The sequence below is a fragment of the Chaetodon trifascialis genome, chromosome 24, assembly GCF_039877785.1.
Source record: "Chaetodon trifascialis isolate fChaTrf1 chromosome 24, fChaTrf1.hap1, whole genome shotgun sequence".
NCBI classification, from domain to species: domain Eukaryota; kingdom Metazoa; phylum Chordata; class Actinopteri; order Chaetodontiformes; family Chaetodontidae; genus Chaetodon; species Chaetodon trifascialis.
The window spans coordinates 10,618,054-10,642,245 of NC_092079.1; the positions used below are offsets into that span (position 1 = coordinate 10,618,054).

The 24,192-nt window shown below is 45.9% G+C and overlaps 2 protein-coding genes across 4 annotated transcripts in view; both read right to left on the reverse strand.

Moving 5' to 3' along the window:
- Nucleotides 1–1,813: 1,813 nt before the first annotated feature.
- Nucleotides 1,814–3,076, reverse strand: LOC139327767 (nuclear receptor subfamily 0 group B member 1-like). The gene is made up of 2 exons (XM_070957720.1): nt 2,402–3,076; nt 1,814–2,180 (listed from the first exon to the last, which is right to left on the reverse strand). The coding sequence occupies exons 1-2, from the start codon at nt 2,931–2,933 to the stop codon at nt 1,900–1,902; spliced, it is 813 nt and encodes a 270-aa protein (XP_070813821.1). The 5' UTR covers nt 2,934–3,076; the 3' UTR covers nt 1,814–1,899.
- Nucleotides 3,077–9,355: 6,279 nt separating this feature from the next.
- The window catches only part of LOC139328001 (peripheral plasma membrane protein CASK-like), a 37,656-nt gene continuing 22,819 nt past the window's right edge, over nt 9,356–24,192 (reverse strand). Inside the window, exons 8-27 of one of the 3 annotated variants that reach the window (XM_070958108.1) lie at nt 23,788–23,910; nt 23,284–23,367; nt 22,954–23,053; nt 21,925–21,942; nt 20,185–20,306; nt 19,913–19,990; nt 19,646–19,726; nt 18,087–18,275; nt 17,829–17,907; nt 17,564–17,649; nt 17,287–17,355; nt 17,132–17,200; nt 16,764–16,799; nt 15,070–15,266; nt 14,757–14,872; nt 13,500–13,565; nt 13,166–13,246; nt 12,786–12,988; nt 12,372–12,455; nt 9,356–11,251 (exon numbers count right to left, since the gene is read on the reverse strand). In XM_070958108.1, coding sequence (XP_070814209.1) covers nt 11,075–11,251; nt 12,372–12,455; nt 12,786–12,988; nt 13,166–13,246; nt 13,500–13,565; nt 14,757–14,872; nt 15,070–15,266; nt 16,764–16,799; nt 17,132–17,200; nt 17,287–17,355; nt 17,564–17,649; nt 17,829–17,907; nt 18,087–18,275; nt 19,646–19,726; nt 19,913–19,990; nt 20,185–20,306; nt 21,925–21,942; nt 22,954–23,053; nt 23,284–23,367; nt 23,788–23,910 — 2,058 coding nt within the window. In that variant the 3' untranslated portion in view covers nt 9,356–11,074. Of the gene's footprint in view, nt 11,252–12,371; nt 12,456–12,785; nt 12,989–13,165; nt 13,247–13,499; nt 13,581–14,756; nt 14,873–15,069; nt 15,267–16,763; nt 16,800–17,131; nt 17,201–17,286; nt 17,356–17,563; nt 17,650–17,828; nt 17,908–18,086; nt 18,276–19,645; nt 19,727–19,912; nt 19,991–20,184; nt 20,307–21,924; nt 21,943–22,953; nt 23,054–23,283; nt 23,368–23,787; nt 23,911–24,192 lie in introns of all 3 variants that reach the window. The other 2 variants (XM_070958106.1, XM_070958107.1) reach the window with 2 other exon arrangements.

Genomic DNA, 24,192 nt, shown 5'->3' on the forward strand with positions numbered 1-24,192 from the left:
CAAAGTTGTTGCTGCAGAAATCATATGTGGTGGTGCAACGATTACATTCATCACTGAGCGTTTCCCTTCGCTACAGCTGCCCTGGTCCCGCAGAGCGTCTCTCCTACATCTCCGTCCTGCCGTGTCTTTTCTCCGGGGAGATTCAGACCAGTCAATTCCAACGGTGCAAAACTTTGTAGGTGGAAGCTGGCAGCCACACCTCGGAAGTTCAATAAATATCTGCAAAGATGTGAATACAGGTAAGGAGGAACTGTCAGAACTGCTCAAACATCATGTGTCCATCATTTTGGCCCTTCGTCCAAAATTGAACTTACTTGTATTTGCAGTCATCAACCAAGAGTGTCCTAAAACAGAGAGAAAAACATGGGCTGGTACGTCATTAACACAGACTGACTTTCACATTGTTTTCCCCTTGGGACTCCATATGAACAGGACAGTGTGTAAAATTAGTGTCATATCTTCTACAGTGTGAAAAAAAATCATCATGACTGCAGAGTATTTGACCCTGGAGTGGTGACGGTTCAGTATGACAGACCTTCTCAGACTTCCAAGCCCGGCTTTTAGTGTACTCTGCATCCACAAGCTCTGGAGCTTCTCTGGACAGAAGAATCAGGGGGTCACATCCTGGACTGGTTCGATCAAAAAATAAACACATGAATAACAGAGTGAAGAGTTACTTCCATTATTTCCCGACAAATGATGCCAAACGATGTCACAATAGGTTTTCATATCAAGCTAACCTTACAATTTACTGCTGGGTCAGGACCCCCACTGAGGACACCCCCAAACAAAAAATGTATTACTTCTAACCGACTTTACCTTAACAGACTTGTTGCCAACATCGCCCCCAGCCTAAAGAAATAAAATCATTTCATTCATTTCAATCTTAGTGCCAATGTTACCGTCAGCAAACGAGCTAACTTTTAGCCTCAAATCATGCAAACCTTAAAGTTAGCAAACAGTTAGCTTAGTTCAGTTAGCTCGGAGGCTAGTTAGCTAGCCTGCGATGAATGACCAACGTTACACCAGAAGTTACCTCAAGGAGGTACAACGAAACAAAGCGCAGCAAAGTTATGCTACGACTTCGAAAATAATGTCATGGGTGTTATTTGTATAAAAAGGTATTACCTGATACCGGAACCACGTTGGAGCACTATGAAAAACATCCACAGCCAAACGCGATCCATTTTTCTCTCTATCCACCAGCTAGGTCTGAAGCGGAGAAACAAAGCGACGATCTGTGATCTGTTACCTCTGCCTGAATACGGTCATTACGGTAACACGCACCACGAAATTCATTTACAGGGCAATGTCGGCTACCGTAATGTTTGAAAGATCGATCCAACTGGCATTAGAGGGAAAATCTGTGTCTTCAAATTCACATTCACGTTCTGCCACAATAAAACAATCAATCAATTCTTTATTTAACAATGCATATACCCAAAGCCCGACCACCTTTCCCTTAATATGTTGTCTAAATGGATGGTGAAATCCCCACAGCTTCAGGTTTTATTTCAAGGGCATGAATGACTGTAACATGGACGATTCGTCCTATAAACAGATCGTTGAGGTGAGTTTCGGAAGACACCCCCGTAACAGATATGGGACAATAACACGGAGAGAGTCGGAGACAGAAGACCGATGGATAGGGAGACATATTGAAGGAGAGCAAATGAGAGACGCACGGAGACACAAAAGTCATTAAAAATTTTTGAGAATATTTCAGATTTGCTTGAGAGCTAATAACCAGCAGATGATCTAAACGTCCTTACAAAAACATATAAAAAGTCAAGATGTGAAGCAGTTTTCATCTGTGTTGCTCGGAGCGGTGAAAGCAGACAGGAAGTCCCTTCAAAGAACACTACAGACCAATGAGTTAATACATGATTTCATCAAAATTCAACCGTCAGTCCCGAACGTCTTCCGTTCTTCACGATTCCATCTCTCATTAAACATCGCGAGCACGTGTTCTTCTATGCTGCTTGTTCCCATCACGGGTCTGAAGAAGAGCCCCGCCACGGTGTCCGGGTCCATGGCCCGCAGCGCGTTCAGGACGGCGCGCAGTTTGGCCACCCGGCCCGCTTTACCCAGGTGCGCCGTTCGCACGTGCTCGTAAAGCGCGCGCTCAGCCTCTCTCTGGAGCGCCTGGATGTAGTCCCGACACTCCAGCGCCGTCACTTCTGCGGGACAGGGACAAACGGGGAGAGAAGACAGAACGACAGTGTTAAACAGACTCAGAAAAGACGCACCGGACGATTCATGGAATAAAATTACTGAAATGATGGCTGATACCAAAAACCACTGCGGCGTGGCCCAGTAAAGCCGCGTTAGACTGTTATACAAACAAAAAATGATGTGCCTAAATGAGAAACTTTTAAAGGGGTCGTGTGGTGTGTCTTACCCGGGGTGAAGAGTATCGCTCCTTTCAGAAACGCGTATTCTTTGACGCTGATCCTCAGCCCTCGACACCGGACCAGACACATTCTGATGCCCTCTGCGTCCCCGACGGGAACCCCTGGATCTTCAGTCTCGGCCGGTTGTTCTTTGCTGTGCGTTAAAATCGTGTGTAACAAACTGGGCTGCTGCGTCTCCACCGTGTCGAAGTCCACGGAGTCCTGCGCCATGCCCAAAACCAGCAGCGGCGCCCAGCTGTTGCGGACAAGCCGGAGCTGATCTTCCGCCGGCAAACCCCGAAAACACGGCACATTTTTCACGAAGCGGAAAGTTTTCACAAGCACCTGCGTGGCCGCTTTGAAAACTACTCGCGGAGCCCGAATCGCCACGAGTTTCCTCTTGGACGCGCAGGTGCAAATCTGCTGCGCGCCGGCGGTCTCCAGGTGTCCCTGCGGGCACTGGGCGCCTCTGTTCAGGATGCTGTAGAGGATGCTCCCCCGTGCCGCGTCCGCCCGGTCTCCACACTTACAGCACCACATGACGCTTCTCACAGCCGCCCCATTGATTATAAGCTTATTTTGGCGAATATCATCTTTTTTTATAGACAAGACTTAGGGCACCAAAAACAAACATCCGGCCAATATTTTCAGAATAAAAGCATGACCACTTTGTAGCAAGTAAATGTGCAGCAGTAAGCCGGAGAGTAGCTCATACTTTAGAAACAAATAATGTGAAAGTGTGCGCCTGAAAGTATGAAATATGACATAGATTCAGTACAATTTAATAAGCAGAAATTAAACCGCATTCTGCAAATATGTAACCGTGATTGCTGTAAACATTATGGCTTGGCTTACTTTAATTACTTACATTTTTTATGTATGTTTTGTAACTACGCAGTACAGCACACTGGTAAATTATATATTTCAGCTGGAATGATTCCACTGTATGATACTGGACTGATGCTGAAGTACTTTGATTATTTTTACTCCAACAACAACAACAACAACAACAACAATAATGCTTATCATAGTACTAATGATAAGAAAAATAAAGAATAAATATGGGTAAATATAGTGGAGAGAAGCCCAGAATGACTGATGCTAGCCATCCAGAAAGCAGCTGATCGAAGATTTACTTAAAGTACACCTCTGCAAACGTGTGTCATTTCAATTCACATGCCATTTTTTTTATGTGATCCAATACTTTGATATGCAGCAGAGATGAAGCCTTAATTTTGAAAGCTAACTCAGCCAACATCCAGTCTGACTCTGGCTATCTGCAGCTGGCTTGATGCAACCTCCAGATCGGCTTACTGTAAGCTAATAAGGCAAATCAGGGCTGACCCAAGACACTGAGGGGCCCTGAGCAAGACTTATCTGGGGGCCCTTGCCTCATTGTGTGTATGCCCGAAACATCAATCACCTGTGTGTTTTGCACAGGAACACCTCGTGTTTGTTTGTAATGACTGGAACAGACCCGTAACAGCCAGCACCCGACATAGCTTATTGTCCCGTCTCTTGTTGCCTGTTAGATCCACACATGGATTACATATTAGCAGTTCTTGCAGTTGGAGTAACTGTTGCCATCTGGGGTTACAAGTGGAGGTGGGCAATATGGCCCTGAAGTAATATCCTGAGATTTCAGGGTATTTCTGTGATCATGGTGTTCTTACGGACAGGACAGTGTCGTCCGTCTGCTTGGTTTAGAAATCACAGTAGCCGGTGAGCTCCCCTCGTACTCAGTCTGGTGTGTCTGCTTGAAGTGGTGAAATGAGTCTGTTGTTGTCTTGTCTTGGCCGCCTTTTGCTGTTCCAGTCTTGTTGCACTTCTCACACGCTGCATACCACATCTGATCTTTTCTAACCAAACCGCTTTCCCACTACTCTAGTCGTTCCCTTTCGTGGAACCGACTCCTCCACCGTGTAGCCGATAGCAATTTCATTTTCGCTTTCAGCCACGCTCTGTTGCTGGCCATAACGTCAACAACTTGGAACATTGCACTGATTGTTTTGTTTGTTTGTTTTTTCGGAAAACTATAGAAATGATGGTGAATGAGGCATGTTGCGCCCCTTCTTACAAGTCACCACTGTCTGTCAACGTGGCCTTGTGCCTCAGTCTGGATTATTATTATTATTAAATTGGAAGGTTGTAATCAAAATGACCTGTAGAATCAGTGTTTATACAAAAACCATATGACACACACTCTGCAGCTTGCTCTCAGATGCATTAAGAGTAGTTTTATGGTCCCCAGCTGATTTTTGCATGTAATAGCTGTTGATGATGACAGTAAAAATAAAGATAAGTGCTGAATTTAAATGCATGTGCTGTCCTATGGACAGCAGGGAATCTCTGTGGTATCTGACTGACCCAATACGCTCAAATACTGTTTTCTTGTGAGTTTCAGTTTGGCTTCAGCTGAAGTGAAATCCCCTCATCTCTGGCCATCTTGACATTTTGGGCTGCTCAAACCCTTTGAATAAATCATCAGATGAGTAAAGTAAATTAAGTAAACCTCTAATTTGTTTGTCTGGTGCAGCCAGCAGTGGCACTTTCAGCTCTAAACTCATTAATCTACTAATTCCTTCTGTAAAATTCTCATATTCTACTTCTAATAATTCTATTTATCGCCTTGTAGGTCATGAAAAGCACTTCAAGGTAAACTCAAGTGAAGGCAAAATGTTTGAGAAGGAAACAAAAGAAAAGCGAGCTTTTTGTCGGGTGGTGTGGAACAGACATGTTTACTTCTTGTCACATTGGGAAAGACAGTAAAGATTTTCCCACACTCAACCTAATTGTGCAGCCATTACAGTTTAAGTCCATTTCCTCAGCCATAGGGTTTAAAGCAGCTGGGTGACACGAGCAGAAAAGGAGAGCTGCCCTCAGTGTGTAATTACCTGACAAGGCCAGACATTTCTCCTTGTACAGAAAACTGTTTCTATAGTAACAAAGCGCGGCAGAAACCACGCGTCTGAATTCAAGCCCAGAACAAATCCTGACGATTATACAAAAATCATTGCGGGACATAAAGGGGATAAATTTTCTGTAGAATTCTGAAGGACAGAGACGCTTTTCATCAAACTTTCTGCTAATGATCCTTTACTGTATTTCTCAGGGTTGTTTACGAAGAGTTTTATTCATAGTCAGGGCCTTTCACACCTTCTCAACCGCACTTAAACAAGCTCCAATGCCGAGAAAAGCCTTGAGTCAAAACATAGAGATAACACCTTTTGCTGCAGGTTCGTCTTCATATCCACTTTGTGAGAGCGGGACCTTGTGTTGAAACGGCCGGCGCGCAAACCGAGAGAGAAATCTGTGACGCAGTGCGTTCTGAGACACCATGACTGCTGCAACAGATGTGCTGGCTCATATATTGCTTTGTGTGGTGCCAACACACCAAATATGAGGATGTACACAACTGGCCGTCCCTTCTGAGCAAACTCCTGAGACTTTACCACGAGGTGAAAAGGACATGTTATACAAAGCTACAGCTTGCTCACAGTCATTGTTAGGAAAGGCCAGGAGATCCAAATTTCAAAGCTTTCAAAGTACTGTGACTCCTCAAACGCTATCCCAACAAGCAGCTTCATTGCACAAATTAAAATTATTAGACACCACAAAGCAGGAGAAGCTCGAAGAAGACAGCGAGGCGTTTTCAGGTAGCCGTTTCCTCAGTAATGTAATTAAGGAATGGCATTTAAGATGAACGGTGGAGGTCAAGCTGAGGTCTGGTACATCGAGAACACTGCATTTTGAAGAGATCCAATGAAGTGGCACCAAATAATAATGGAAGCAAACATGGCAGGGCCTGTAAAGAAGCTGAAGATGAAAAGAGCGTGGCTTGTACAACAGGATAATGATCCTAGACACCCTTCAGAATCCATAACGGTCCATCTCAAGAGGCACAAGCTGTGGATCTCTGACCATCTCTGTGGATGGACCTCAAAAGAGCTGTGCTTGCCCAGGCCCAAGAGTCCCACAGAAGAAGCAGAAGGAAGGAAGAAGAGGAAAATCCCCCAAATTAGAAGTGAAAGACACTTGGCTGGCTCCTAAAAGCCTTTTCATGCTGTGAGCAGTGAGCAAATTTGGACCAGTGGTACATAATCTTCAAGACGCCACTGGAATCATGTGTGTACACACAGTACACTGTGTTTCAACTCATCTGTATGTTTTACACAAATCACTTCTCTCAGACTTTGTCCCCAGAAATGTAGCGTGAAATGAGGCCTTTGATAAATAACCGACTGCTTGTTTACTCCATTTCCTCTTGTTGAGCTGAAGTCTTTGGAGAGGCGTTGTTACTGTCAGTCAGACAATACCGGAGCGAAGACAACGATGTCCAATATCCAGTTAATCAAAACAAGACAGCGGCGCGTGACTGGCGACTGACCTCCCATCAGATCACAGGATGCTTTCTCAGCTTAAAGCAAGCGATTCATAACTGCTGGAGCAAGCAGTGACTTATCTGCTCCTCAGAGCCAGAGTACACAGTCAAACACACGTGGAGGAAAAACAACAGCCTGCCGCGAGGCGAAGCCCCGAGATGAGGCAGCAAACTCCCCGCTCCATTTAGCACCGCGCTATTCCACCGGGCCCGTCTGTCTGCCTGTCTGTCTGTTGAGGTGCAGCAGGCGAACGGACAGGCAGCACATCGCAGCTGTCAGGGGACTGTCAGCGTTTCAGGATGGTTGAAAAACAGCCTTTTAGGATTTCTGGTTTAACATGGCAACTAAATGCTGATGGTTTATTAAAGCGCAATTTGTGAGACCTGGAATAGCACAGAACAAAAGACCAGACCAGGCAAAGTATGAGTCACCTGGCCATAACACCGGCTGTGCTACTCAATTTATTGGTGTCGCTGAAGTAAAATCCCCAATCTCTCCTCACCCCCGTGTGTGTGAAGTGCCTCTTCATCTGAAGTTTTAAGTTGATCCACTCCTATCTACACTTATTGATCGTCACATCGGTGTTCAGTCAGTGCAGAACAAATGTGGTTGATCTGCACGTGTTTGTCGTGAAGTAGGCCTGTTTCAGCAAACATCAATGGAGGCTGACCTACTTTATCTGATTTGCCTTTGGTGTGTCATCAGGCTGCTTGTGGCTAACCTGTTTCTCAGTTAACCGTTATCGCTCACCATCTTAGCGTTTGATCTCTGAGTCTTGAAATGAAAGGTCATCAGTCAGTTCACCTCAGCTGCAGAGAAATTCATTAAATGTAATTTGCAGGTGCGGAGATGCCTCCACCAAAATACAACTGAATGTCTGCGCAGCATCAATAATGACATTTCAAACAATCAGCGCCGACATCTCGTTCCACAATCAGTGTCACTCTGGATAATCCACAGAAAACACACGCTGTTATTTCTTCGGTAAAAAATAGTTTGAACACAAACTGTTGACAATGAGGTCCATGGATTATCCACAGAAGTGGACACCGTTTTAATGCAAAGAGGTATTTCCTGTCATTTGTAAAGCTTTCAGTGGCACAATGAAATTTCCTTCACCTCCGCTGTCCTCAGGCAGCAGCAGGAAACCCCGAAGCATCTATGTGGCTCGATGCTGTGCGAGCAGAAGCGACAGTTAAAGGGTTGTTTTGCTTGTCTGATTGTTTTTCTTCACACCACAGACCTAGTGGCTTGTAGGGTGTCAGAGCATTTGCGGTTTTAACCAGAGACTTTAGAAATGCCCCCCCCCACGCTGCACAGCTCGTACTGTGCAGATTCTTCCAGCACATCACTCGCTGGATTGAAACGCTCGGCTGCAGGCGGATACTCAACGTGACCTTGATGAGCCGACCTCAGTCTGCAGCTTTGATAATCATTATTCTGGACTCGGTGTGAAGTCAGATGTTCTTTCGATTGTACTTTTAGGGCTGACCAGAGTGCATGTTTTGAAATGGTAACTTATTGGTAGCCTTTGTGTCCCCAGTTTGACATAATTCTTACTGGTCAGTGAGACGCAGCCAAAAAAACTAAACAGAGTGTAGCTGTTAACAGCCGACTGTGACATACACTGATGGCGGTTGGTGTGGAAATCAGCTGGGACATATAATCTATGTCTATATGAGGAAGAGGAGCACAGTAACGTATGAGCTGCATTATCTTTACGCAACTACAAAAGGGTGGTTTGGATGGCACAAATTTTAGGCAAATCTGTGCAAATAATATTATAGAAGTTAATCTACCAGTTAATAAATTGTGTAAATACATTGCTTATCAATCTCAAGGGCATCTTAACAGCGCAGGCCTTGGATCGAACCTGGAAACCTGAGCAGAGTCCACTGAGGCTTTGCAATCCTCTTTTAATGACCAGACGCTTGTCTCGCCTTGAAAACCGCCTCAAATCAATACAGACGCAGAAAGCAATTGGTTTATTAGGTGTTCCTGCGTTACTTAACCGGGGCCTGGCAGCTGTTTGAGCGGAGCCATCTTTTTACATGAGGATATAAATGAGTTTTCAACGAAGGGGGCCAAAGCACCAAGCGGACTTGTGACTACAGCAAACAATGCAATGTTGGATTATTTATGAGGAATGTGATTTTTTTTTTTTTATATATAGACCTTCATTAGGCTTCCTCGCGGGCACGACATTGAATTTGGAGCAGATTTACATAGTGGCGTCTTTGCGAGCGTCTCATTAAAATCAGATCATTGAGAAATCCAATAGACAAATCTTCACTGGTTGCAACAAGAAAATGACCAGAACGTGTTGGTTTTGTTTTAGAAGGCAGCTCTGCACTGTGTGTGCGTGTGTGTGTGTGCAAACACTGTTGGATTAGTGACTCTGTCTGTAGAATACTCCCAAAACCACACACACACACACACACACACACACACACACACACACACACACACACACACACACACACACACACACACACACACACACACACACACACACACACACACACACACACACACACACACACACATACATCAGAAAAGAAACGGAAGGAGGACAAGCAGTTTACTTTAAACACGTAAAAGGAAATATATTTTTTTTTTAAAAATGAAATAACAAAAAAGAACAACATTTCATACAGAAGAGCTGCTTTAGTCATTTAGTAATTTACACAGGACTTGAAATGAAATCACTTTACCTGAAGTGAAACAACAGCAACCACACCACACAGTTGAAAATATTGACCTTTTTTTTATTTCGGATTATTTTTTAATGACCCCTCAACCGATGTGCCTGCGTACTGAGTTAGTGACGGCGGGGCGGCGTCGTGCCACTTCGGGTAAAGCGTGAAGAGGTTATGTCACATACTGAGCTTCTTTTAAGGATTAATATACACTGGCTCTTGGTAATTCACTCGTATGACGTACGCACCATTGAAACATTTACACACAAAATTTAGAGTTATTTTCTCTCCCTCCAAACAAGAATACTCCTGTATATTTTTCAAGACAACAGTTAACAGTTCCAAACGGCGGCCGGAGGATCGGCTCGATCCCACCTCCGCGAGGCCCTCCCCTTCCTCAGACATTCCCACGAAGACTCCAAGAAGCGCGGCTCACCGTTTGAGAGCGAGGAAAGAAGAAAACTGTTGTCGTGGCGCTCTGCCCGGCAGAAACCAGGGGTGTGCATAGGTGTTGGCAACTTCCTCCCCGAGGCTCTGATGAGGCTTTTTTTTTTTTCTCCTTTCAGTTTTTGTCTTTTTTTCTAGATGTATTTTCTTTTTTTCTTTTTTTTTTTAAATTCCAGTTCAGGAGCCACGTCCGGCGGCGGACGCTAAGTGCTTTTTCAGAGCCGGTCGTGCCCCCGAGAGCGACGTTCCACCGATTAGCGTTTCACGTACGGAAGGAGAGGGGTACGGCCAGAAGAGAGCAGGCGAGGCCAGACGAAAGCCGCGAGGTGACGAGATGCGGCGCACCTCTTCTTCATTGTCCATTTTGTGCAAACTGAGATGTAAACAAAGACCGTCAGAGGTTGGGAGGGGAAGCACGGTACAACAGGCTACAGCAACACACAGAAAGACAGCGTAGAGGGATGCAGTGTGCTCCTTCAACAAACCAACAGGCACCGAGGGCCGGCGAAATAAATAAAGGGCCGGGGGCGGGCTGGGGAGAAAGAAACCGCCACGTTTCCTGTGCTTTTTGCTTCACTCCGACCTGCATCGAGAGGCGAGGGAGACGCTCGTCACCGCTGCGGCGGCGTCCGGTGTGCTTCGAAGTTCGGCCCGTTTGTCACGGGCTGAGGAGATTGGGGGAGGGGGGCGTTCCAGGGGAGGACACAGAGTACCACGAGCGCCTTTAAAGGTCAACACACACACAGGCACCCACATAAGACTGCTTTACGGTCATGCTCGCTATTGCCTTTCCAATGTTACCACCCATCCATCTATTACAAAAGAAAAGTACAAAATATCTACCACACTGCCCCTCCGCTTCCCACCCTTCAACTATGTAAGGACAGAACCATATTCACTATTTTTTGATCTTTTATATATATATGTATATATGTACACGACAATATGCTTTTGAGGCTGTTGCAAAAAAGGGGGTCGGGGCAGGGCGAAGTGTCAATCAATCAGTCATTAGCTTCTTCACGTCCCTCTTTTTCGACAACAGTTTATCTACAGAAACGGGCGATTCCAAGGGATTTTGACCAAAGTTTAGCATCCGCTCCGGATCCGGGACGAACGGGGTCGGGGCGACGAGCGGGTTGCCGTCGAGCGTGTGTCAGTAGACCCAGGAGACGGGGACCCACTGAGGAGCGGTGGACACCAGGTCCACGGCCTCTTCCAGCAGTCGGATAGTGTCGTCGATCTCGTTGTTGACGACGGTCTGGTCAAAGTAGTGAGCATAGGTCCGCTGCAGCATCTCCGATTCCTTCTGGAGCCGCTGCAGAGAGTCGTCCTGAAGGCGCCACGGGGAAAATAGAGAGAAGAGTTTAACGAGCGGTTTGGGGGGGACGTTCGTCACAGCCGATGCGATTCAACGCCACCTTTGCGTTCCAGTTCTACATGTTTCGGCTGGGGCTACCTGAAGTTGGCCAATAAGCACGTCTTAAGAAAAGCACTGCTTTGTATTTGGCTGAAACCCAGCTCCAGTTGAATCTTAATTTTGTTAAAATAGCAGCACAGAGTTAGCTTCTGACACCGAGTTACTGTCAGGCAACAGCTGGCAGCTGTTGAATGTCAAAAATATAGTGCTACTTTAAAAAGTTGGATTTTGACAATTACTGAGAAACACCAAGTCTTCCAGTAATCTGACTTCATACCAAGAGTGATTTATGTTGCTTTGTTAGGCAAGTCACTGCGACACATAATCAACGTGCAGTGTGTGTGATAAGGATTGCTACCAACTGAATGTTTTAAAGGTGGTCTCTTTAGGTGAATAGTCAATAGACAATCAATGCTCGAAATAGCAATATAAATAAATAGCAATATCAATTAGACGTTTCCCCCAAATTGTCCAGGATACAGGAAGGAGGAAAAAACGGTATCAACAGGCAGGGTTGAGGCAAAGGAGGCGACGACGCACAAGGTTGCGTCATAAATGAAGACGGACCACTGAGAGAGCACACAATTAAGAGGATTATTAGAGGGATTAGAGGATTTACAGGAAATCAAGAGGAACGAGAGCAGACAAAGCTACACTACTACTGCAGCTACACAAACGGAGGCCAGACATGCTTTTCTACACTCTCCACACAAGCTCACGTCACACCATTTCAGCAGTACTTACAGGCAGTTTCCTGCACCACTTTGGAACCTGGAGTGCGAATGAAAATGGGCATGCCAAAGGAAATAGAAACACGCTTAAAGCATACAGGGCACGTGCAGCGACAGAAACAATGCGCCAAGCAAAAAGGAAGACAAACAGAAACGGAGGCAGTTTTCACACAGGGTTTGTTTGAATTGGCTCTCAATTCAGACCGAAACGCCAGCGCCAAGTCAACCAGAGTTAGTACGTGCAAGCGACGTAAAGCGGAACGGGCGGCACGGGCGAGAGGAGAGGTTGTTAGCGACAGTACCTCAGTCATGCCGGGGGTGATGGTGGGAGCCGCGATGAAGACGACGTAGGGAGCAAACTCGGCCGTCCTCAGGATCTTGAGCGCCTGATGAGAGAAATGTTTGGATTGAAATTGTGTCGTTTTTGAACTCAAAACAACCTTTGAAATGGGTGAAAAACTACAGTATAAAGAAAATGAAGTCTTTCCACAAGAAGCAAGGCTAATACCAGGCTCTCAAAACACCAGAACCGACTTTGATAAAAAAGAAAGCATCCAAACCAAACAACTGACAATGTGTCTCTATTGTCCACCTTATGTAAAATGTGTAAGTCTCAGGTGAACTCTTTAAATTCCGTTAATTCTGTGTGCCGATAGCAATCAGAACAGAAGCGATATCAAGTGAAAAGGACCTGAGACCGTCTAATTGTGTGTTACCTGCGGTTCAACATCCAAGATGGAGATCATGCCCTGCGAATGGATCTGCCTGATAGTCTCCAGCCTGGTTCCGTACATGGCGTCCTCATGGCTGCCGTACTCCAGGTAGTCGTTGTTGCTGATGTCCTGCATCATCTGGTCATGAGACACAAAGTAGTAGTTCTTCCCGTTCTCCTCGTCCTTCTTAGGAGGCCGAGTCGTGTCTGAGGGGAGAGATGGACGGAGGGTTAGGAAGAGCGACGGAGCTAAAAATGACCTGAAGGGCTTCCTTTGTGTGGCAAAGGCTTCTAAATCAAACTGTGCAGATATGTTTTCAGTGCGACTCAGCTAAGCGTTGTCGCACTCGTACAGTTGCCACGTGGGGGTGTGCGAGTCCTTACGAGGAATGGGGTAGGCGAAGCGGTCAGGATGTTTGGTAATGAGCGTGTTCTTGATGTGCCTCCGACCGACTCCGTGAGCACCTGAAAGAAAGGAGAAACAATGGAATTAGAAGACGGTCGGGCCGACGCAGTCGCACAAACTTAGCCGCGTGTTCACCGACAGCTGACAGTTCGTGTAGTCTTTGCGTTCGTGAGCCACGGCAGAGGGACAGCGTGCGTTGATAGAACAGTGGCAGCAAAGTGACACGGGGCAACCAGAAGGAAGATACGCATTAGATTAGTGTAAATCAGACATCTACCCGGGCCGCACAGACATAGGAGCGAGTGGACTTACCCAGCAAAACTAGTGTTTTCCTCTTGAACGACGGCAGTTTGACCACTTCCTCGTACGTCACCAGATCTAGTTGGTCGAACACTGCAAAACGGCAGAGAAGGGTTCGGTTAGCGGGGCCATAAAGGGCTAACGTGGTTAGATGGAGGTGTAAAATCTAAGGCCAGTAGATGGTGAAGTCCTTATTTCCAAGGCAATATGTGCTTCTGTCCAGACAATGTCTGCAGGAGAACTGTGAAGTGGCTAAATGAATACAGTGCAATACAATGGCCTTGCAATCCATCCCCCTCCTTCACCAAGGTTGTGATTAGGACTTTTAGTAGAGGCTGTATTAATGTTGTCTATTTGTATGCGTTTAGAAATCAACTTTCCATATTATAACAGGAAGGTCAGATGTCCTGCAGGGCCGTTGTAAGCTACCATATTAGCTCCCAGTCGTAAAGTGAGTGTACATGGTCCACAATAGTGCAGGGTGAAAGCTCTGTCCAGGATGAAATGCCATTGTCATGGAGAATGAGAGGGGACAAGAGCAATGGCAATGCAAATGAGGTGACCACCGGTTTCAATGTTTAGTCCTTGAGGCTTTCATGAAGTGCGTTAAATGTGATGGGTTCAGAGTATTTGAAGGTGAGCAAGTAGAAATAGGTGGAGAAAGCATTGAAAGTGGTCTTATTTGCACAGGTAGGAAAACACAGGGAAGCAGCACGCGGTCAATTTGAATGACAGTTTTAATGCTACAGCAAAGCAAGCGAGCGAGCGTCATTGAAAAGGCAAGGAGACATGAGGATGGGTTCGGAAAGCAGAAAGAGTAGGAAGAAAAAGCCAGAAGCTGGACATCAGCTGTCTGGAGTTACTTACTTACATGCAGCCACGTCATTGGGTAAGAGACAGCATGAAATATGGACAAAGGGTGGGAGCGGAAGGGTTAATCCAAAGACAGCATAAAAGAAGAGCAAAAAGCATCAAAAGCTGTCAGCGGCACACCGTTAGTGAAAAGGAGGCCCATCGAGACAGCGGGAGGAGGGGTTTGTCAGAAGGAAGAGAGACAGGCATGCAACACTCGCACAGAGTGGACACTCAACAGACGTCATCTCACACAATCACACACAGACAGTTTAATCACAAGTGACACTGAAATGATCAAGTCTTCCAGTCTAGTCTAGTCTTGAGTTGCAGTGTATTAGCAAAGTATCAGCAGAGATCTGAAATGACATGTCTGCAGAGGGTTGGTTTGGGAGTGTGGCACTGTTTGTGGCATACCTGCATTGTGCTTGGCCAGGTACTTGTCTTTATACTGTTTCTTCTTCTTGCCAAACCAGGTACAACTGGCCTGCTGCTCTTGCTTGGTCTTCTCCATGGCTATACACGCGACACGCCTGAAAAGAAGATTTTTCCACATGAGCACGGGCTGTACATGGGCTGTGCATGGGCTGGACTGGAGGAGGTGCAGCGTGTTGCAGGGAGGCAGCTGGCTCCTCATTTTCTGGTTTCAGCCAATGGCCAACCAATGCTCAGCCCGTGCTCTTCACACAGTGTGTGGACAATTTCTGTGATTGGTGAGCGTTCCACTTGCCACTCCTGCAGCTCCGGTGAAGGGATGAGCCCTGCAGTGCCGTTCTTGGTGTTCTCCAGCTTGCCCTGCCACCAGTTGTGGTCGTCCTTGGAGATGATCTGAATGATATCGCCCACCCGGAATCGAATGCCAGCCTCCTTACATGGGATGAGGTCATCCTTGGCCGGGTCATACTCAAACTGTGCACGCACGTAAATCTGGGAAGGTGAGGACAGTCAGACAAAAGAAACACTTGTTAGTGGCTGGCAAACGCACAAAATTTCAAGAAAATGACAAAAACTTTGAAAAAGACAACATTAACCTCAAAAACGCTACAAAAAAACATTATACTTAAAAAAAAATACCATTAACCTAATTAACTACTTTAAACTTCAAAAAACATTAAAAACACTAAAAATGACTTTAAACTTAAAAAAGTTAACTTAAAATACACAAAAAACACTGAACTTTAAAAGACAGCAAAAAACAAAGTTAACCTAAACAAAGTTGAACTGTAACAAACCAACATTAACTTAAAAAACACTACAATAACTTTAAACTTCACTAAAACGTTCACCGAAAAAACACAAAAACAACATTACACTTTAAAAAACAAACTTATCTTCACAAAAACACCAAAGACATTACACTTTAAACTAAACACTAGAAAACTGCATTACAGTGAAAAGCACAGCTGGCCATGTGAAACGACGCTGGCTGCTACAATGTCAAGTACTTGCAAAAGCTGTTCTGATATTAGAAAGACATTCAAAAAGAAAAAGACAGCGCAAAGAAAATCCAGACAGAAGGAGCACGCGCATTCACACTAATAAACAGCCCAACACAAAGGCTCAAACTAAGCACTTGACCGCATGTCTGCCTGTGGCCGTAGCCATTTTCCCAGCCTTTTATGCTCGCGGACAAACCGGCTATGAAGACTGAACCTTGATACCTGTTGTGGGATCAAAACCACGCAAATATGAAGAACTGCACTTTGCCATGGGGGTGGGGGGTGGGGCAAGTTGGGATCTACTTCTACCAAGGGTCCGCTTTAACGCATCTTACCTTGATGGACAATTTGGCCTTGATAGCAGATCTGGACATCTATGGGGTTGAGAGCATCACACACACACAAACAAACGCTTACACGGATATCATGCACTACAGAACTCTCAGGGGGGCACAAATAAACTAAGGAGGGGTGATGAAAAGCCCGGGTTGGTTGATTGATTGATTGATTGATGGGATCCGGATTCTTACTGATTTCATGTCCCACAGTTTCTGTGTATGCGTGCAACATCTTGCAGAGTTACAAACACACCATGAAATGGACAACAACTGACTACATCAACTCAGAAAGAGGGCTTTTAACAGGGACCAAGTCTCAGCAGGGTTCCAGATATTGTCCACCTCTCTAATTTATTTACTTATTACACCGTACAGTGTAGAAAACAATGATGCCAACAATAACTTTAATGACAGGGAGAATAAAAATCGCTTTCTTTCAACAACCGCGCAGGAATCCTTTCCCATGTGAGACAGACGCCTGAGCACCCTTCATTTAAGGCCCGACGCTGGAGAGGAATACTCGGTGGATGCTGAACGGGAGGAATGGGAATGGAAGGGAGTGCTAGCCGGAGTGCTAGTCGCTAAGACAAAGGGAGGAGCGTACTATCAAAGTGCAGTTGTGCTGGAAAGAATGACAACAAACTCACCAGACGGCCTTTGGGCTGGATCGTCGACGGCAGGTCCTGATCGGGATGACGAGAGACAAACGGAGCAAAATTAACTCGACGGGCTTCTGTGGCGCCATTCTATGCTTTTACTTTGACAGTCACAAATTGGGAGACATAACATGTGGCACTCATTCCACCTTTACATCTGACATGTTTAAATGTATGAACCTTCCAGCCTGACACACTAGCTTACCCCATCAAATTCCAGTCAGAATAAAGACACACTGTATTTAATTTCATGTCTTCTCACCTGCATTTCTTTTAGCTTTACTGCACTGCCACTACTGTATGTATGCCTGTGTCTGTCAGAGACTGTGTCACAATGAAGAGCAGAGGCAGAAACGTACCAGGATGGAGCTCGTGACGCTGGCGTGACCGTTTGCAGGAGACTGTCGCGACAAGTCGGGTGACTCTTTCTGCAAAACACAAGACTAAATGACCCATTTGACCCCCCTGTACAATAAACACCAATGTATACGTAGGTGAGTTCTGGATTCCCTACCTCACAGGACATGGACTGGGACCTGTAACTGGGTACTATCTTGAAGGTGATGCTCCCTCTCATCTCCCTCTGTGTGGAAAAGGAAAAGACATACGTTACAGCACCTTTTCATGAAGATAATAAGTATGACAATGAGCAACATCTTAAAAAAAAAAAAAAAAAAAAACATATTAAAGCCCCGCACCACAGCTGCTAACAGAAACATAAACTGTCAATTTAAGGTGCATAAATCATCTTGAAAGTTTGCGAAGGACAACATCTGATCCGTGTGACTTACCAGCATCTTTTGGAGCTGCTCTACCGTCTGATTGGCCACGCTGATGCCGTTGATCTCTCGAATCTCGTCTCCCACGTGCAGAGTCCCTGAAACGGAAGAACAATGAAATGACAGAGGCTATAAATGAGGCTCTCCGGGGTTCAAACATCAGCACTCGCCAAAACCCCAGACGAAAACTATATGGCTCCCAGGAAACAGAACACAGCTGACATGAGGACATTACATTTCATGTGTGACGTGACAGTTTTTAGACATGGAGGCGTACCTTGTCGATGAATCATTCCACCGTGCATGATTCGGGCCACGATGCAGTGGTTGAGGTCATTCATTTTCAGAGTGATGCCCTAGAACAGACAGACACAGCTTCTGTGACTCCGTTGTGACCCCAGCTGATTTGTCTTCCTAAACCCCCTGTCTCCACCTATGCTTTAGTCTGGCTGGCATCTCACCCCATTCCCCGTCTGCACTGTGAAATTTAGTACAACCCTCTGCAACACGTGCATTCCTCTTTCTCCTTACGCACCATCGGCTCATCCGTGTTCTTCTGAAACTGGACCAGGCGAACCCTGGTGACGTTCTCCAGGTCCATGTCTCCGTTGGCGCTGTCTGGGGAGTCTCCGTTCAGGTACGGCGAAGTGGGCGGCGGAGTCACCCTCAGCGCCTCGTCGCTGTACACCTCGTGGGCCACCACGTCGTGGGTCTGCAGCAGAGCCTGGAGGGGACACCAATGTTAAGCGGTGGGTGTGGCTGCACAGTCTACCTGCAGCCCCTGCCTCCAGTGGAAATGAAGCCCCTTGATGCTACCGGGGTCAATGCCGTGCCGCAGGACGACGCTTTTTGGCAGCGATAAGCACAGTAAACAATTGCTGTTGGTCGGTAAAAGAAGTCAAACTTGTGACTGGAATCCCTAATTGCCCTTGAAAAACTGGAGAAGACACTGCTCCTCTGTGAATAGCTAATAAATAAAACAAACTCTTACAACTCAAACCTGTGTAGCTGTACACGCGGCGTCGCTGGGTGTATGTGAGCTCGTGGCTCTGATGTTAGAAAAAGTGTGGCTTACCCTAATCCTCTTTGGCTGCTAATCATGTCACTGACACAGTGTGTTTTACCAAACACATCTACTGCTTCATTTGTCAAGTGAACACATCTGCACATCATAGCTGCTATGTGTTTGCTGATGGTGCCTGACAGTCATCAACACTTGAAACAGCTGCCACTAAAGGCTTCCAGTGAACCACTCAGGAGAATAACTTCAATAAAAACAGAACATGAACAAAAAACACGTTCAACAAAGGCATCCACAATGGATTTTAAGACACTGAATACCAACCACAGCACTGCATGCCATTTTAATGACTACTGAAAACAAAGCACATCTCCTGCATTGCTTCATCAATGAAGCCCCTGTGCTACTGTGCAAAAGCCCTTCACACCCATGAGAGCAACAACACAGCATGACACACCCAGCCAGTCAGGTCAGGGAGCAAGACGGTCTAATTGGATTGAACCCAACCTAAGGCGTGACTGCTCCGGTAACTGTCACAGCCCCGGTTGGCACAATAAGACGCCTCAGACTTCTCAAATTCTAACTTCTATCGTCCTACCTTTTGAAAGTACTGAGAAATCAAAAGAGCACAAAATAACTACTTCACTCAAAACAAGCTACTCACATGCAGCTGAGGTCGTTACAGACTCCGAGCATGTCGTACCTTGACGTGAAATCTGACACCTGCTCGCTTTCCCTGTCTGTTGATGATGGCCCAAATTATTCTCTGCAGCTCTGGGCTGTTTCTCCCACTGAAAATGTCTGACAAAGGTGGTGCTATTGACAGTTGCTGATAAAATAACTGAAGACAGGCTGAAGCCCCTCAGCGCTGTTGCTCCTCAGCTCTACAACTGCTCTAAAGCACCCGTCTCAGCCCGAGGGCTGCACGGCCTCAGGTGCTAAGCTGCTTTGTGTCCCGGGGACTGTCAAGTGTGGATCGTCAAGAGAAACCCTGACCCTGACACATCACCTGCTAAACTCTCATGCCTGGACCAAAGAATCTGCATGTGCACGTGGCTGTGTGTTTCTCTCACCATGAAGTGTGGCTGTGTGAGGATCCTCCTCAGCTCCTTGGCCTCCATGTTCTCTGGATAACATGAGATGGTTTCCAGGACCTGGTGGACGAAAGCAAAGATGAGGAGAACCTCAGTAAACGCTGCTCATTGTTTAGGACTAAACCACTGGAAAAATGAACAGTGTCACATTATTAAATATCACATTAGTGGTTTCCGCTTTGTGAATATCTGTTCACATCTTAAACTGTCCTTTAATTGAGTGAAGGTGAGCGCTGGCTTCCTCACCTCTTTGGCTCTCTGCACTCCATCGCTGGGAGGATTCCTGATCTGAGGGGACGACCTGGTGTTGATTTTATCATAGAGCTGAAACCAAACACATTCACGGAGAATTAGCGATGGCATCGTTTCCCAATTTCACCTCGATTGAGGATGACGAACCCAAACAATGGTGTGTGGGGGACATATACTGTATGTGGCTGACTCCTGACTTGGAATGACACCTGCTGGGGATTTTGGGAATTACAGAGGAGGACATTCTGACATTGGCGTTTACTCACATCTAACAGGGTGTGGAGGTGCTGATCCTGGAAGACGCTGTGGAGGAAGTCCATGTCTTTCTCGCTGCAGTCTGTCAATGCGTGAATCTCCTCTAGACTGTCCAAAACCTGTGATACTGCCCCTGGACACGCACGCGCACGTATTAAACACACAAAGATAATGCGTCGCCAGCACACACATACGATCACGAGTACACCGAGCAGTCCCTGCAGACATTCCACACCACACAAAATGCAAACACCGAATGTGACACGCTGATCCACAGACACACCACCTCTTACACATCTACAAACAGGCAAAAAATAAATGACAAATGCCAAAAATGACACCAAAAGAAGACAAACAACAGAAGTCACAACCAAGAACACAGAAAACACACACAAACACTCAGAACTATTTAACCCCAAGTACCTGCTGCATCGCCCACACATGCAGCAAAACCAGAGAAACAGCGGTACATGGCATCAATACAACATCAGGAAAAAGACACTTCAGAGCGTCACAGTGTTCATGATGGGTTAGAATACACCCAGGAAAAAATGCTCAATAGAAAGATACTAGATTAAAAAAAAAATATATGCAAAAATATGCATAGGAAAATGACAAGACAGACTTTGAATCTGATATGTCTACAAAAAAAAGGCTGCCTGATTAAAAAGTGCAGCCTTTCCACAAGTGAAACATTCACTGGAAGCAGTCATGTACCAAATTCAAAGTCTTAAAAAAAATAAGTGTCGCCTGCATAGAAGGGAGAAAAAAAAAGTGGCATGTTTTCATGACAGAGTGTGGTGTGGTTGCTATACATTTTCCTCTCCTGACAGGAAGTCTAGTTTCGAAATCATCCAGAGGCAAGCCTCGACTATCTCGTGCATCTGAACCCACGAGCTGATCGACCAATGACCGGAGGATTAAGTCGTGGTAGCTGAGGTGACACTACGAGGCTCTTGCAAATGATTTCAGAAATCCATCACGTTTGGAGACGATGCATTACTCCACCCTTGAAACTTTGGATTCCTGCACACTCCCGTGATTAAAAGGGTTTGGAACAGGACAACGCTAAGACTTCTGTTCATAGGAAACCCACAGAAAGAAGCCCTCCGTGAACAGATGAAGGATGGATATGGAGAAAATGATCCTAATTTCAAACATGTGTAATTCTGGGCTGAGAATGGCCAGGGACAAAACAACAAAGGACACTTTGATTCCACTATTACTGTGAGGCATGAAAGAGATATGGCACAGGAGAAAACATGCTATTTAAGCTGGGAACAACTTTGGGAAAACTTTGTCAGAGGTCTGTTTACATGCATCGTACTGCTTTGAGTGTGGATGCTCATTTCAAACTAATTCCCTCGTTGATTTGCAGCCGTGATCGATAATTTGTTCGTCGCGAAAAGCTTCAAAAATATAACATGTGGTCACCCTTCTGTGACAGACAGTATGCTTTGTGTGCTACTAAAAAAAAGTGTTAGCAAACATCTGACTGTGACAGAAAAATCCATCATTACTCAGGACCTTTGGTTTAGGTTTGGTTCATCTCACGAGCTAACGATGCTATATTTGGTGTTCGGTCATTGGATTTGGTGACGTGTTCGCGGAGCTTCCTGTGACTGCAATAATAAAGATGCATGTAAAACAGAACATCGTGTAGACAGGTCAAGAGGAAGCATTTGGAAGAAAAGCACACTCATCAAAGCAAATGGGTTTGGGATTCTACAGATGGGGTGGGGGATACGTACTTTCGGCGGCTAGCAGTCCTACAGACGGCACAGCAGAAGAAAAACAACACCAAAGAAAGAGAGGCTGAGATTAGAGGAGGTTTACAGCAGCGTTAAGGTCATTTTTTACACCTCACAATGAGGGGGACAAAATCATCAAACAAAGAGTCAGAGAGCCGGCTGTAGGAGGAAGCGTGAGGGCAGGTAGGAAATAAAAGGAGGCAGAGGAGAAATAAGAGGAAAGAGGAGCAACCCAGACAGAAAATCAGCAAAAGCAGCCAAGCCGGTAAAAACTGTGCCAAGATGCTGCAAGCGTCTACTACACGGCACAAGACTATGACCGCCGACGTGGCTGGTTTATTTTTGCCATTGTAGACCTTCGGTCACCAGGAAGCCCGCCTGCAGCAGACTGCCGCACTCAGCAGAAAAGATGGACGTGGCTGCGGTGGCTACGTTTAAACCCGAGCAGACAATGTGAGGACTTGAGCTCGGGACGCTGTTTATTAGGCCCCAATGTTAAACACTGCTCATTTTCTACAGTTGATAACGCGGACGCATTGCGTCGGTATGCCCTTAATTATCGACTGATGGAGTTGACGCTGTGCTTATCGGAGGAAGTGAAAGTGGTTGGCACAGACGGGGAAGTGAGGCTGTTGAGCAACATCTGTCTTCATCCACACAGAGGAAGTTCTACACAGACAGCTGGAGATCACATTAAGACCCTCAAATAGAAACCACGAGAATAGTAACTGGGCAAGAAAGTGAGCGTATTGCTAGGTTTCACCTTTCACCTTTCCAGAAACACAGAGAACTACATCTTTCAGCGGGTATCGGTTTGGACGTGAACTACCGCGTCACTGCACCGTAACACTGTTGGATTCTACATTACAGCATTTTTGTGTCCTTCGTTTTATAACAATTAGCTGCGTTTTACATGAATCCTGCCTGTGGCCACTATTCATTAACTTTTCACTATTATTAACTTCATCTCTGTGCTCTAAAGACATTTGAAAGAACCAAACCAGGATTGTGCCCTGTTTTGTGAGTTACCTGAGGAGGTGGGATCATCTGAGAAGTCATGAAGCTCCTCTGGGGGGTCGCCGTAGTATGAATTAAACTTGTGGCTGGAAACAGCAGCCAGCACTGCACCCTGGGATACAGAATATGGAGAATGTAGCTATTAGAGAAAGCCCCAATGGAGCTGCGTGTTGGGTGATTTGTCCTGTATATGAGGCCTTGAGAGGACAGGCCTGTTGACAACATTAGAAAACATTTGACAAGAACTCAAGAGAAGCAGCTGCGCGCTGTAGAGGATGTGACACTTCCTCCACTAATCGCAGTGCATCGCATTTTTGACTTGAGCATCAACGTGAAGCTGACCTTCAGCTTCCTCCTGGCGTTGAACTTCCTCAGCTGCTCTACTGTTTCGGGCAGGTGGATCTTGTAAGCGTACCTGTCCCTCTCCTGCACACACACCAAAACACACAGATGAGCACAAGTGGAAACTATAAACTCAACGGCGAAGACCTAAGTGCAGCCTCGCATTTGTGCACACGCACACACACACATTAGGCCAGTCACAAAAACGGATGTGAAAGCAGCACTGTGGTTCAAAGCAGAAGGAAGTGTTCTTGAGTCAGCATCACTAAAGCCTGTGGTTACGAGGTGACTTTAGTTACTGAAGCTCATTACATTAAACCGCCAAATGTACACATCTCATACAATATTTTGCCCTCAATATTACAAAGATCGCTTCCGTGGAAGTTCTATCACAATAACCTGCTTAAGCAGTTGTGTGTAAATAGAAGACTCCGGCAAAAATGAGCAATAGTAAATAACTAAGTTGGCATGTGTGTATGAGTGACTGCGAGACAGTGATCTTGCCTTCAGCCAGGGGTGGTTAAGGGCCTCGTAGACAGTGATTCTCTCAGCAGGGTCCAGCATCAGCATGCGTCTGACCAGGTCCTTGGCGCTCTCTGAGATGTGGGCCCACTGGCGCGGGTTCATCTGGACAAGTGCACCCGCACGTACACGTGCACACACACACACACACACACACACACACACACACACACACACACACACACACACGTGCACACGCGCACGCACACACACGCACACACGCAGGAGAGCAAACAGATGCTTTCAGAAGATGTAGAGCAGTGGCAGCCAAGATCCTTTTTTTGAATTCTGCATGTTTAGAAATTGTTGTTTCAAACATCACTGTCTCTGATGTCACTGGAAAACACATTTGCAGTGTTGGGAGAGCTCATTTTTTATTTTGCTAAA

What these genes read in the sequence shown, in the direction of transcription:
- LOC139327767 (XM_070957720.1), bottom strand. Translation starts at nt 2,933, where the DNA reads ATGTGGTGCTGTAAGTGTGGAGACCGGGCGGACGCGGCACGGGGGAGC. An exon ending in AGCGATACTCTTCACCCCGG is followed by an intron (nt 2,181 to 2,401) that starts GTAAGACACACC and finishes CCTGTCCCGCAG; the next exon opens with AAGTGACGGCGCTGGAGTGT.